We start from the raw sequence: 14,802 nt of genomic DNA on the forward strand, positions 1-14,802 counted from the left end.
AAAATAGGAAAATTCAGGAAATATAGTCACGTACCGAGGAGCAATATCCTAATTTGTCTGAAACTAAAATAATCAATGTATACGCCCCACCATGACGTATGGAAGTGAAACTTGGGCACTCACCAAAAGAATGGAAGAGAAGCTGAAAACTAAACAGCAAACAATGGAATGAATTATATTAGGAATCAGACTGTTAGATAAGAAGAGAAACACATGGATTAGGCAGCAAACTCAAGTAAAGGGCATTCTTTTTAAACTAAAGAACTGAATTGACTTGGGCAGGATGCATTGTTCAAAGACATGATGATAGGTGGACTAAGAAAATAACAGAATGGTACCCAAGAGGAGCTAAAAGAAAACCTCGAAGACAACAACGAAGATGGGTTCAACAGTTTGTGGTTAGGAAATGGATGGCCATCACACAAAACAGAAGGAACTGCAAAGTTGCTGGAGAGGCCTTCATCCTGATGAACAGAAAAGTGTACCAACTATGTGGTGTTACACTCAGAGTAGTGGAGAATGAAAAAGTCCTGGGGTTTATTGTGCAGTCAGATATGGAGTTTTTTGAGCATTGCAGATAGGCTGCCAGAGCAGGTCATGGGGTCTTGTCAATGATATACAGAAATTTTGTCAGCAGGATAAGGAGATGATTGTCCCATTGTATAAGGCAATGGTCAGGCTACACTAACACTGCATACACTTCTGTAGGCCTCATTTTAGGATGGATGTGGAGTTGCTAGAACGAGTACAGAGAATGGCAACATTGGTGAGGGGAAAAAAGGGGGGCTCTTACCAAGAAAGGCTTAAGTTCTGCAGATTGCAGCATCTGGAGACTAAGCACCTGCAAAGTAATGTTATTGAGGTGTATAAGGCCTTGAATGGTTTGCGCAAGCTCAATGCTGATGGGATTCTTTCTCTTGCTTAGATTACAAACCTGAGGGGCTATAAACTTAAATCGAGAAAAGACAGTTATAGAATAGATGTGTGGAAATCTGCCTTTAGCCAGTGGGTAGGTTGTTGATTGCTGGAACAAACTTCCATCTGTTGTTATGGAAGTTGATAGCTTAAATAAATTCAAGGATGAACTGGACAAATTTTTGGGAGCAAGTTTTTTTTTTTTTTTTTTTTTTTGTGGATGCTGCTTAACCTTGCTTTCTTGTGTCATATGCCTCTACTAATGCTAATGTATGTTTCGGTTGAAATTTTAGTTAAGATTTATCTTTTAATTTTAATGTTTGTCTTTGTAAATACCATTAATTAATGATTTTGACTATTTTATAACTATATACTTTTCAGGAATTTTTTTTATTATTTTTTTGAAACCCCTGCCATAATGAAATAGTTGCTGGAAGGCAAAAATTTCAGTAGCAAATCTTGTGTAATTGACCAAATAAAAAAAAAAAGTAATTTTAGAACATAAACAAATAAAATAATTTAAAAATTTGCATTATGGTATCATCAAATTTCTTGCAACAACCGACTAACTGATTAAAATAAATTTATTAAAATAAAAATGATATATACATAAGATAAAACAGAAATAAAATAAGATAAAAGCTTTAAAATACAATAAGATAAAAGAGTTAAAATATATATAATAAAAGCATTAAAATACATAGATAGGAGCTTTCAAAGTGAAGTGCCTCTTCATCAGCTAGTCTGTGAATGGTGTACTTCAGTATATATTGATGGTTACAATAGCACAAGTCAGCTGGGCATGATCATGTATCCCGTTTCAGTTTTCCAGTGTGATTCTAATAAGCAGAGTGCATTGTATTTTCAATAGTAATGGTTTACATGTACACATATGATATAGTACAGTCAGTCCTCGTATAACACGTGTTTACACGAGTTCGATCATACACGATTTATGAATAGGGGAACGATATCTTATATAATACGAACCGAATTCGCTTATGCACGATTCGCCTTTGTGTTTACAAGAAATGGCAGTCGAACGCAGAATCACCCCAACCGAACGCAACACGATAGGAATGAAGAGAAGATTCTGAAAATGTATTTATGTTTTTTATATCAGTGAAGGAGAAACAAAACCGACACAATTCCAGCTATCGGTATAATCGCAAATGCAATTAGATCGAGTTTACTACCAGTTTATAACAGATTCCACTAGCAGAAACGCAACTGGAAATTGTTTTTATTGTTTTATGGTAGTAACCCCTAGAAATGTGCTTTAGTAAAATGTGAGGTGTTAATAGTGTATCTCTGCCTTTATGGTGTTGTTTATTCAGTTGCTACACTCGCGCAGCTTTGTTTATGCGTATCAAGCGTGCCTCCTCGTTTTGTAATTGCGCTTTATTCCCTAAAAATGAGTAAAATATTCTTAAAAGGTGTGAAAAGGAAGCGTCCTGGTGAAGACACTGCAGATTCAGAAAGAAAAAGAAAAGCAATATTGATAAACAGAGGCGGACTGGGTCAAAAATTCTTACCCGGGAAAATTTATAGTGGCTTCATACTATGGTTTATGGCCAAAATCACACCGGCCTCAGGCCCACCGGGGTTTCCCCGGTAAGGCTTATTATGGCCAGTCCGCCTTTGTTGATAGAGAAAAAATATGAAATTGTGAAACGCTTTGAGTTCAATGAAAGACCATGTGATATTGCACATGCTACAGACCTAAATGAGGCAACGCCGAGAATTACAAAGAATGCAGAGAAAATAAAAACAACTTTCATAGCAGGAACAACTCAAAGTGTAATAAACATCCATTAGATTAAGACACAAAGAATTGGAAGAGATGGAACGGCTGTCATCTGTTTGGATAGAAAATCAAACAAAAACCAAGTTTGCTTACGATAGAAGTAAAAGCATTAGTAATATTTTATTACGTAATAGTCGTAATAAAATGTGTAAGTATTTTATTACGATTATTTATTGTGTTTGGTAATGTTTTGGTTACAAGTGTGTGTTCAAACTTGGGTGATCGGCACCTAACCCCATTTTTCCCATAGGGCCTGTTGTTTATATTGCACGAGGGTTTCTAGGAACGCAACTATCATGCTATACGAGGACTGACTGTACATACACAAATTATTACAAATCTTAGAAGAATATGTGACTACGGTTATTTTTCTCCTTAATGAGAATATCAGTATATACAGCAAAATGTAGTAAAAGCTAATGTGTTGAGAAGGCATTACATAGTTCTTTATAAAAAATTAATATAAAGTAAGGTTGATACTAATTATGACAATTTACACCTAAACAGTGTAAGCTGTCATAAAGTAAACTTTGCGCTGGAGAGAGTTACAGTTTCTGATTTCTGTCATCAGGCCTATGTATGGGGATATTAGCCTTAGCATTAGCATTTAGTAGAGGCATATGATGCAAGAAAACAAGCTTATGCAGCAACAGCAAAAAAAAAAAAAAAAAAAAAAAACACTCTCCCATTTTACCCCTCCGTTCGTTCCAAGTACCTGTCCGGCTCAGCCTTAAATTTATTTAGGATATCAACTTCCACAACAAAGGATGGAAGTCTGTTCTGCCAACCAACCAGCCACCCGCTAGCTAAAGGCAAACTTCTGCACATCTATCCTACATCTGTATTTCCTCAGTTTGAATTTATGCCCTCTCAAATGATTATTCTGAGCAAGAGGAAGAATTCCATCAGCACTGAGCATGCTCAAGCCATTCAAGGCTTTATACACCTAAATCAGATCACCTTGCAGTTTCCTAGTCTCCAGATGCTGTAATTTGCAAAATTTAAGCCTTCCTTCGTAAGCGCAACCCTTAGTTCCATTCACTAATCTTGTTGCCCTTCTCTGTACTCGTTCCAACAGCTCTACATCCTTCTTAAAATGAGGCCTCCAGACCTGTATACAATACAATACACAAGGTGTGGCCTGACCATTGCCTTATATAAGGGGATAATCACCTCCTTATCCCTGCAAGAAAAATTCCTGTATATCATTGACAAGACACCATGAGCTACTCTTGCAGATCGTCTGCACTGCTCAGAAAACTTCATATCTGCTTGAACAATTACATCCAGGTCCTTTTCGTTCTCTACCACTGTCAGTGTAGTACCACAGAGTTGATACGTCACTCGAGTTGCTGCTTCCCATGTGTAGTACTTTACATTTGTCAATGTTAAACTTCATTTGCCACCTCTCAGCCCATCTGCTCAACTTTTCTAGATCCTGTTGCAGCACCGTACTGTCATCAGTATCCTTAACAACCCTGCCAACCTTTGTATCGTCTGCAAACTTGGACATTAAGCTTGATATACCATCATCAATATCATTTATAAATACAGAAAACAATAAAGGACCCAATACTGAACCCTGAGGGACTCCACTAATAACATTAGTCCTCTATGAGCAGTGTCCATTGATTACCACTCTGTCTTCTCCCACTCAACCATCCCTTTATCCATAGCAGCAATTTGCCTCCAATGCCAGACTGCTCCAATTTGTGCAGCAGTCTTCCATGTGCAACAGTATCACAAGCCTTTCTAAGATCCAAATATATGAAATCAAAGCTATTCCCTGCATCCAGTTCTTTTGTGACCACATCATAGTATCCAATCAGATTGGTCAGGCAAGACTTTCTCTTAACAAAACCATGCTGTGTCCAAGCTATAACTGAAGTCTTGTATAGATGATCCTGCAGTGCTTCTTTAACCAGTGTCTCCATTAATTTTCCTGGAACAGAAGTTAAACTATCAGGTCTATAATTCCTTGTGTTGCCCTTTGAGATCCCCCTTTGTGTATTGGTGTCACATTTGCACATCTCCAGTCCATGGGTACCTTCACTGAGTCTAAAGATGTTCTCAAAATTATGGCTAAGGGTTTGCTTATTTCCTTTGCTACCTCCTTTAATATAACTGGATAGATCCTGTCCACCTCAGGTGCCTTTTTTATGTTTATCTTCAATAATTTCTCCTCAACTTTTCTCTCAGTTATTACAAAATCATCCAGCTCACTGCCAGAGTTTAACTCACCTCTGGCATTGCCCTTCCTGAATAACTCCTCATGGGTGAATGTAGATGCAAAATACTCACTTAGTTTCTTAGCCACCTGAGCAGGATCATCAGCAGTTGAACCATCAATATCCAGTGGACCAATCTGATTCATCCTTTTCCTTCTAGAATTTACATAAGTAAAGAACTCTTTGTTGTTTTTCTTTGAACCCTTTGCCAAGGATTTCTCATAATCTGCCTTTGCTTGCCTAATCTCCTTTGTGACTTGGTTACAGACCAGCTTATATCTATCATAGGCTTCCATGTTACCCATTAATTTATATGTATCCCATGCATTTTTCTTCTCTGCCGCATGTCTCATTAGTTCATCTGACATCCATTTAGGCCTAAACCTTGAACAATATTTCTTAGTTTTTATGTAGAGCCTAGTAGCTTCCAAGATAAATTCTTTGAATGCTTCCCATTTTGAATTTGCTGTTGGTAACATCATCAGTTGGTCCCACCGTACAGAATTTAAATACTGTCTCAGACCACCGTAGTCACCTTTACGAAAGCAAAAACTCTTTATCCCTGATGGTAGTTCAGCACACTGTGATCACTGCCACCTATTGGTTCCTTTATCTGCAGATTCTTAGTGCATGAAGAATCACTACTGATAATCAGATCAAGAGTATTACTCCCTTTAGTTACCTCCCAAACATGCTGATGTAGAAAACAATTATCCAATAAATCCAGAAAACCCTTGCTAGTGTGTGAGTGACCAACCCACAAATTCTAGTCAATATCTGAGAAATTAAAATCCCCCATTATAAGACTCTGATTTACTGGCCAACTCTATTTTCTTGTACAGTTCCTTATTATACTCATCAGAGTCATTAGGTCTATAACACACTCCTATTCTCAATTTTGATCTCCCAATGCTTATGTCACACCAAACTGACTCGACACTGCACTGTCCAGAGATGTCGATTGGCTTCACTTCCTTGGATTTTATGTTTCTTAACTAATAGTATAACCCCTCCTCCATTCCTATTTTGTCTATCCTTCCTGTACACATTGTACTCCCCAAATTCCAGTTCTGTTTCTTATATCTGTGTGACACCACATCTCTGATATCCCAACAATATCTGCCTTTGATGTTCTGAGCAGTACCTCAAATTCATCAAATTTATTTACCAAACTCCTAGCATTGGTGTACGTGGAAGTATACCTGCACCTGTACAATATTTCTTAGTTTTTATGTAGAGCCTAGTAGCTTCCAAGATAAATTCTTTGAATGCTTCCCATTTTGAATAGCCTTAGATGCTGATGCATCATTAAACTTCCAATAACCAACCGACCTGTTCCTATTCTTAGCTACCCTAACGCAACCTATGTGTTTACTTGTACCGCAACGACTCCCAGCAGTCTCTGAAATACCCTGCATCTTGTTTTCCAGGCTGCTGCCCATTTCACTAGAAGCAGTGCAAGAATCACTTTCACCTCTGCCAGTGGCTATTAATCTATTAGTCCTTGTATCCCCCCCCCCAAGTTAGCAGTTTTCTGACACACTTAGCACTGCCTCGATAGCATCAGCAAATATTCTTGCACCCTTTCTATTTGTGTCCCACCAAATACGGAGGATGCGGAAAGGTCAGGGAATGACCACCACATATCCCCATAGCAATATGGCCTTAGTTACTAATGCTCCTAAAAACCAAATAACAACAACTATTTAAGTGTATCCCATCCCTGTAGAAGCGGTTTCTCCTGCTTCTACAGGGATGGGTCTGTACTTAACAAGTACAGACCAGGCTGAAAAAAATTCTACCCCTTGAGCCTTGCACAGCCTTTCCAGGGCCGAATTGATCGACAAGGCTCTCATCATATACTCCCTCCTATTGTGTCTGGGCGGAATTGCAGACACTTTCAAATTCAACCCTAATTCACCGCTTTTTTTTCAATAGTGACCTGTACTTGTTAAGTAATTCTGCTGGTCTCCTACTCTTAATATCATTAGTGCCAACGTGCACAACAATATCACAATTTGTGCCCTTGAGAGATGATATCTGCTGTACAACGTCATCAACCTATGCCCCTGGCAGACATACCCTGGTCCTGTTCCACCTATCCTTTTTACATAGCATGTTTCCCTGACAATAGAGTCACCAACCACTACTAGTTCCTGTTGGATCAGCACATTCTGTCTTGGGGGTTGCTGCTGTGTTGCGTGATCATCAAGTGCAAGCTCTGGCATTGATGTGGGCTGCTGAGAGCTTTATGGTCCCCTCAATTTAGATTCTTCGAGGGCATCCACCCTGTCCTTCAAGCTCTCATATAGGCCCATAACAACGTGAGTTGTCGCCTCATTTCTTCACACTCCTTTCATTGCACGCACACAAAGCCACATCAAGCAAGCAGTGAATTTTAAAAGGCTGTGATTCAGAGGGCAACTGCCCCTCTTAGTTCTACCCTGAGCCACAGCACTCCATTTAGCTTGAGCCTTTTGCTTTGCTGCTCTGGTCTGAGTCATGATTCCGATTCAATTTCAATAAAATTTCAATTTCAGTACAAAATTTTAACCCTAAACTTGTATCCCAATGCAGTTGTAACACTGTATATCTATATATATTTTTTAAGTGTCAAGTATTATCTTCGAGTTTCTTTATATAAGTTCCATATCAAGTTATGTATTAATTAATTTTGTTATGTTCGTAAAATCTAAGTCATTATATGTATTTAATTAAAAGTACAATTTAACTGACAATGAAGTTCAACAAGATTAATAAATTTACTGATTAATTGATAATATTATATACTATACTAAGCTAATGCTATCTAGTTCGGGATATAATGTTGTATCGAATAACAATGGCGGCAAGTTACGAACAGTAAATCTACGGACACTTAAATATTAATTAACTTCCAAAATCTCGCTGTCTCAATTCAGAATAAATCAAAGATCTTGCCTACGTCTATAAGCTACTTACAGAAAATAATTTAATATAACAATTGGTCAATAAAGCGGCTAACTATAGTTAAAAACTTCTGGTTCACCGGCTCTGCAAAATTTGTAAAACACGTGGATTGGATACCCTTACCGATACTAAGTAATAACTTACGAAATCTCTATCTATGTTAAAATTTAAACTAAGTATGTTAACTAGGAATATAGAGCTACTCTAGAAAATAAGTTAATGTGCCAATCCAAGCCAATTTAAGTTAATAAAACAGAAAAAACTTCTCTGTGTTCCTCAGCAGTAAAAACGTCTCCTGCACAAGGCTACTCTCGTCTCTCAAGGCCTGTTAATGAAACTAGGTTATACAAAATTGATGAACTTATTAAATATGCAGACTGCAAGAGGATTCAAGATTAAAATGGAAACTGAAGTTGTTTAACAGTGGTTCTCTAAGTACAATGTAATCTTAAGAGTTAATGAGAAACCAAATGGTGATGGAAGAGAAGTGCACAGACTAAGAAACTTCAACATTATTCATACTTTGTGGTAATTTTTATCCAATTTTTAATTTTCTTGTTTTTAATTTATTGCCTCCTGTGAATATTATTGCCTTAAGTTTACAGATAATTAAAAGTCATCTGTAATTTACTAAATTTTGTGTTGCCTTTTGTAGACTGTTTTTTCCATGGTAACATTAATACAATGGCTTAATCAGAAAAGTTTTAAAAACTGAAGTTATTTTAAATTATTAATATTATTTTATTGAAGCTTTTAAAAATTATTACAAAACAGTTGTTTTAATAGAGTTATTTAATGTCATCTATTTTTTTCATTTATTTAGGTCTCCCATCTTCCATCACTTTGTTAAGGTAGCACTCACAAAAAATCCAAAGAAAAGGCCAACTGCAGAAAGGCTTTTACAGGTATATTTTGTACCAAATGCCAAACTGATTTTACCGAGTTGAAGTAACCTGGCATTTAATTGAACATAATTAACACAAATAATGTATTCTACTTAATCCAGTAAACTTTATTATTTTTCTGTAGTCTTATTTTTATGAAGTAAAGAAAAGTAACAAAAATGCTTAACTTTCCTCATAGTTTTAAGTGATCTTTGCTATACGAACCAGTATGTTGTTAATGTTTTTTAATGATTTTCAACAGAAGTAAGAAGTTGAAAAGTGATTTGTATTGCAAAATGGATTAAATCTAATAGGTTATTTCATTACAAAAAAAAAAAAAAAAAAAAAAACTTTAGAAGATAACAATGTCCAAGTAAAGCAATTTAGACTTGGTTCGGATTTATATAAACAGATATAAATCCGAACCAAGCATTAGCAGTCCATAAATCCAATATGGACTGCTAATGGACTTGGGAATTTTTTTTTAAAACTTATTCCTCTTAAATGTTAAGGGGAATGAGTATGTAGATGATATACTATTGATTTTGATCAATAAACCATTAACATACTTTTTTTCTGGCAGTTTAATTCAATCCATAATAGGCTTAAATATACACTCGAATTAGAATTAAATAGTTAAAAAAATTATAATTAATAAACTTATATTATAATGGATAAATGACGTAAGGATGCAGGTTTTTTTCTGTATCTGCCAAAAACATATGCAATTCTATCATTCATACCTTCCACATAACCAAAAATTGCATACCAGATTCCACTTTACAAAACTGTCAACCTCAACTACTGTTGCAGGCAATTCATTCCAGTGGTCTACAACATGGTGTCCGAAAGTGAACTTCGTGCAATCCAGCTTTCTGTTACTCCCCAAAATTTTGTATTTGTGCCCTCTGATTTTCTCTTTTGCCAGTGAAAATATACCTCCCTCATTCATTTTACTTATTTCTTTAAGAGCTTTGTTACCTCTATCAGATTTACCGAAGATGTCTATTTGCCAAGCTTTGCAGTCTGAACTTTCCAACAATGTTTTTTATATGGACATCAATTACTACCCCTCACTAGTTTTGTTACCTTTTTTTTTCAAAACCCTTTCTAGAGTATTTTTCTTCGAGTGCAGCCTCCAGACTTCAACACAATATTGTAAATGTGATCTCACCATTGTCTTATCCTTTTCTTTTCTTGTGAAGACAAAAGGATGTCATTATGATATATAGGGTCATAGACAAGGCACAATTTGCTTTCCTTGCTACCTGTTTATGAGTACAATGAACAATTGTACAGAGAAATAGAGTGGGCTAGTAAATCAGAATGTCTTATAATGGGGGATTTTAACTTCCCAGATATTGACTGGAACTTGTGGTTTGGTCACTCACACACTAGTAAGACTTTTGGGGATTTATTGGATGATTGTTTTCTGCAGCAGCATGTTCGAGAGGCAACCAGAGAGGGTATTATATATGATAACCAGATCAATACTCTTGATCTGGTTATCAGCAGTGATCATTCGTGTATTAAGAATTTGCAGATAAAGAAACCACTAGGTGGCAGTGACCACAGTGGACTGATGTGGGATTTGCTTAAAGATATAATTACCATCAGGGGTAAAGGAAAGGGTTTTTGCTTCCGTAAAGGTGAGTACAGTGGTCTCAGACAGTTTTTAAATTTTGTACAGTGGGATCAACTGACGATGTTACCAACAGTAAATTCTAAGTGGGAAGCATTCAAGGAATTAATCGTGGATGCTACTAAAAGTTTCATACCTATTAAGAAATGTTGTCCAAGGTTTAGGCCTAAATGGTTATCAAATGAACTAATGAGATTCATGACAGAGAAGAAAAATGCATGGGATGCATATAAATTATCAAGCGACTTAGAAGCCTATGGCATATATAAGCTAGTCTGTAATCAGGTCACAAAGGAGGTTAGGCAGGCGAAGGCAGATTACGAGAAATCTTTGGCAAAAGATACTAAGAAAAACAGCAAGGATTTCTCTACTTATATAAACTCTAAAAGGATGGGGATGAATCTGATCGGTCCACTTGATATCGATGGTTCGACTGTTAATGATCCTGCTCAGATAGCAAACAAACTGAATGAGTATTTTGCATCTACATTCACACATCAGGAGCTATTAAGGTTTGAAAATGGCAGAAGGTTATCAAATTGTAGTAGGATACTTAATAATTTTGTAATAACTGAGAGCAAAGTGGAGGAGAAATTGTTCAAGTTAAACATAAGAAAGGCACCTGGGGTGGATGGGATCTATCCAGTTATATTAAAGGAGGCGGCAAAGGAACTAAGCAACCCTTAGCCATGATTATGAGAATCCTTGGACTCGGGGGAAGGTCCCCCATGGACTGGAGATGTGCCAATGTATCCCCAATTCACAAAGGGGGATTGAAGGGTGACACGAGTAATTACAGACCAGTTAGTTTAACTTCTGTACTTCTGTTCCGGGTAAAATAATGGAGTCACTGGTTAAAGATGCATTGTAGGATCATCTAGACAAGACTGCAGAAATAATTCAGACACAGCATGGGTTTGTTAATTGAAAGTCTTGTCTGACAAATTTGATAGGATATTATGATGTGGTTACAAAGGAACTGGATGCAAAAAATAATTTTGATATCATATATTTGGATTTCAGGAAAGCTTTTAACACTGTTGCGCATGGAAGACTATTGTACAAATTGGAGCAGAATGGTATTAAGGGTAAGTTGCTACAATGGATAAAAAGATGGTTGAGTGGGAGAAGACAGAGGGTGATAATTAATGGTTGCTGCTCTTCGTGGACTAATGTTATTAGTGGAGTCCCACAGGGTTCGATGTTGGGTCCTCTGTTGTTTTGTATATTTATCAATGATATTGATGAAGGTATATCAGGCTTAATGTCGAAGTTTGCAGATGATACAAAGGTTGGCAGGGTTGTTAATGACAGTAATGGCAGTGTGCTACTGCAACAGGATCTAGATAATTTGGGCAGATGGGCTAAGAAGTGGCAACTGAAGTTTAACCTTGACAAATGCAAAGTACTGCATATGGATAGAAGTAACCTCAGAGAAATGTACCAACTGTGTGTAGAAAATGAAAAAGACCTGGGAGTAATTGTGCAGTCAGTTATGAAGTTTTCTGAGCAATGCAGAAGACAGGCTGCCAGGACAGGTCATGGGGTTTTGTCAATGATTTATAGGAATTTTTCTAGCAGGGAAAAGGTGGTGATTGTCCCTCTGTATAAGGCAGTGGTCAGGCCACGCCTTGAGTATTGTGTACAGGTCTGGAGGCCTCATTTTAGGAACGATGTAGATTTGCTTGAGTGTGTACAGAGAAGGGCAACAAGATTGGTGAGGGGAATGAAGGGATCCTCTTACCAAGAGAGGCTTAAATTCTGCAAATTGCAGTGGCTGGTGACTAGGCACCTGCACGGTGATCTGATTGAGGTGTATAAGGCCTTGTATGGATTGAGCACGCTGAATTCTGATGGGATCCTTCCACTTGTTCAGATTACGAACCTGAGGGGGCATAAATGCAAATTAAGAAAAGACAGATGTAGAAAAATTGCTGGTTAATTGCTGGAACAAACTTCCATCTGTCGTTGTGGAAGTTGATAGGTTAAATAAATTTAAGTAGGAACTGGACAGGCATTTGGAGAGAATGGTGTGATTTTTTTTTTTTTTTTTTTTTTTTTTGGCTGGTGCTGCATAAGCTCATACACTTGCTTTCTTGCATCACATACTACTACTACTACTCCTCCTCCTCCTCCAGCTTGTAAAACCTGTATTTCTGTTCCCTAGATGCAAAACCTTACACTTGGAACCAATAAACTTCATTTTACAAACCATTTTGCAATCAATCAAAATAGCCTGGTTCTGGCTGTTAACCGTCTTTTCCACATTTAATTCATCAGTAAACTTGGACAACTTCTCCTGCACTCCCTAATCAATGTCATTAAAGAAGATAAGAGAAGTAGCCCCAACACTGATCCCTGAGGGACTTCACTTACTACAGTGGTCCATCTTTATGTATATCCATTTATGACTACTCTCTGTCTCCATCTTTTAGTCACCCCTTGACACAACGATCTTGCCACTAATACCTCTTTGTTCCCATTTATGTGATAGCCTTTCATGGGGAGCCATATCCAAAACTTTAGTGAAATTAAGGTAAATAATGTCAAAGTTGTTTTGTGCATCCGACTGTTTTATGACTTCTTCATAATAGTTAACTAGATTGGTCAGGCAAGCTTCCCCGTCACAAACCCATGCTGTGATCCATTAAGAATGCCATTCCTATCAAAATATTACTGTATTGTATTCTTAATCAGAGAGTCCATGATCTTACTCACACACTGAAATCAAACTCACCGATCTATAGTTGCCCATCATGTCTTTCGAACCCCCTTTGTGGATTCAGGAAACAGCATTTCTCCAGTCCAGGTTGGGAGAGGGATGGAGATCTCCCTGGAGCCTAATTATCTTATCATACCATTGAAGTGCATTTATGTGCAGCCTTTTGTAGAATAACAGGATGTAGATATCCACACCTGCAGCTTTATCTTTTATCAGCTTCCATAGTTTTTCCCATATACTCTTCCTCAAGGTTGATATATCACTTACTGCTGTATAGTAACTCTTTGCCACTGATCCTCGTGGTGAATGGTCTTTCAATTTTAAAGACCATTCAATCTCTTTCTTTTTTGTATTCACATACAAAAATAACCATTTGTCTCCATTTTTAGCTCTGTTTGCTAGTGATTTCTCATACTCAGCTCTCACCTGTCTTATTCCTCAATGGGTTTTTTTCCTTACACACTTATAACACTCATATAAATCAGTAACTTTCTCATGCTTTTTTTCTTAGCTCAGTTGAACCCTGAGTTAGTTGAACCTCTCAGTTAGATTTTTATAGCTTTTTTTAATAAACCCTTTTGATGAATTTAAATGGTTCCAATTTGTAGTGTAAACTTACCAAAATCAAACTTTAAGCTCTATTAGAATCACCAATAAATTTCTATATGGGTAGGGATAATGAAATTTCTTTTCTTTCTCTCTTAGCATCCATTTTTTCAAGGAGATTTAAGTAAAAGGTTAGCAAGGGAAATGCTTGAAAAAGTTAATAATCCACAGCACAGTTATGCAGAGTTAGATCCAGATGATGAAGGGGTAAGCAACAATATTTGTTTTAAATTTCTATTTAATTTGAATCATTTTGTTAAGCACAGCAAAATGGAAGACAAAATAAAATAAATGACAAGTTTAATGTTAAATTGTAAAGCACAATATGTTAAATACATACAGTACAAAAAGCTTTCGGTTATTATGGTAACCTTCAGTCAAACTGACAGTTGAGGAACGTGAAACATAAGGGCATGTAGTGCCAGTCATGCACAGTAAAGTGCGTGATGTAATAGTTAACTGTTTGATGTTGAAGCCTGTGGTTGCGACGTATACAAACGTTGCCAACGTTTGTCAGTCATGAGAATAGTTGTTTCAATAATAGGGTGGACACGACATCCACTGCTTCTGTTGACCGAAGTATTAGAGCATGTGATGTGTAATGATTCCAACCAGTCGTGGTGTCGGTAATGGCGGGACCGATCGATAACCACAACATTGTGGTGCGGGTCAGTGTCGTGTCGGGTTAACCAGAAGTGCTCAGCAATGGCCGAGTGTTCTATGTCCGCTAAGCGGATGGCTTTTTCGTGTTCTGAGATACGTTTTCCGAGCCTTCTCGGAAAACGTATCTCCAATCATCGGAGAAACTGAAAAGTTTCTCCGATGTAGCAGTTAGTGCAGTCACAGCAAGAAATGCAGTAGACTGGACCACTTTGTAGTAAGGTGGGAACCAGTGTTTTCACATTAGAGATGAAGGATCGCAATTTCCTGCCAGGGAGCTGTACACATTTTATCCCATGAGATTTCAGAACCCTAGAAACCTGCTATGATAGGTTCGAGTAGTATGGGATAAAGGTGCTCGCGGCAGAGTCATTACCTTGAATGTTCCT

General features: G+C 37.2%; 1 protein-coding gene across 3 annotated transcripts in view; it reads left to right on the forward strand.

Moving 5' to 3' along the window:
• hppy (MAP4K3-like protein hppy) overlaps nucleotides 1-14,802 on the forward strand; it is a 394,076-nt gene that overhangs the window by 153,272 nt on the left and 226,002 nt on the right. For all 3 annotated transcript variants that reach the window (XM_090376708.1, XM_090376710.1, XM_090376709.1), the window contains exons 8-9: nucleotides 8,723-8,804; nucleotides 13,853-13,960. In XM_090376708.1, the coding sequence (XP_090232834.1) occupies nucleotides 8,723-8,804; nucleotides 13,853-13,960 (190 nt within the window). The remainder of the gene's footprint in view (nucleotides 1-8,722; nucleotides 8,805-13,852; nucleotides 13,961-14,802) is intronic.

This window comes from Mastigoproctus giganteus, chromosome 6 (genome assembly GCF_048544385.1).
Source record: "Mastigoproctus giganteus isolate SK-2022 chromosome 6, ASM4854438v1, whole genome shotgun sequence".
Classification (NCBI taxonomy): Eukaryota; Metazoa; Arthropoda; class Arachnida; order Uropygi; family Thelyphonidae; genus Mastigoproctus; species Mastigoproctus giganteus.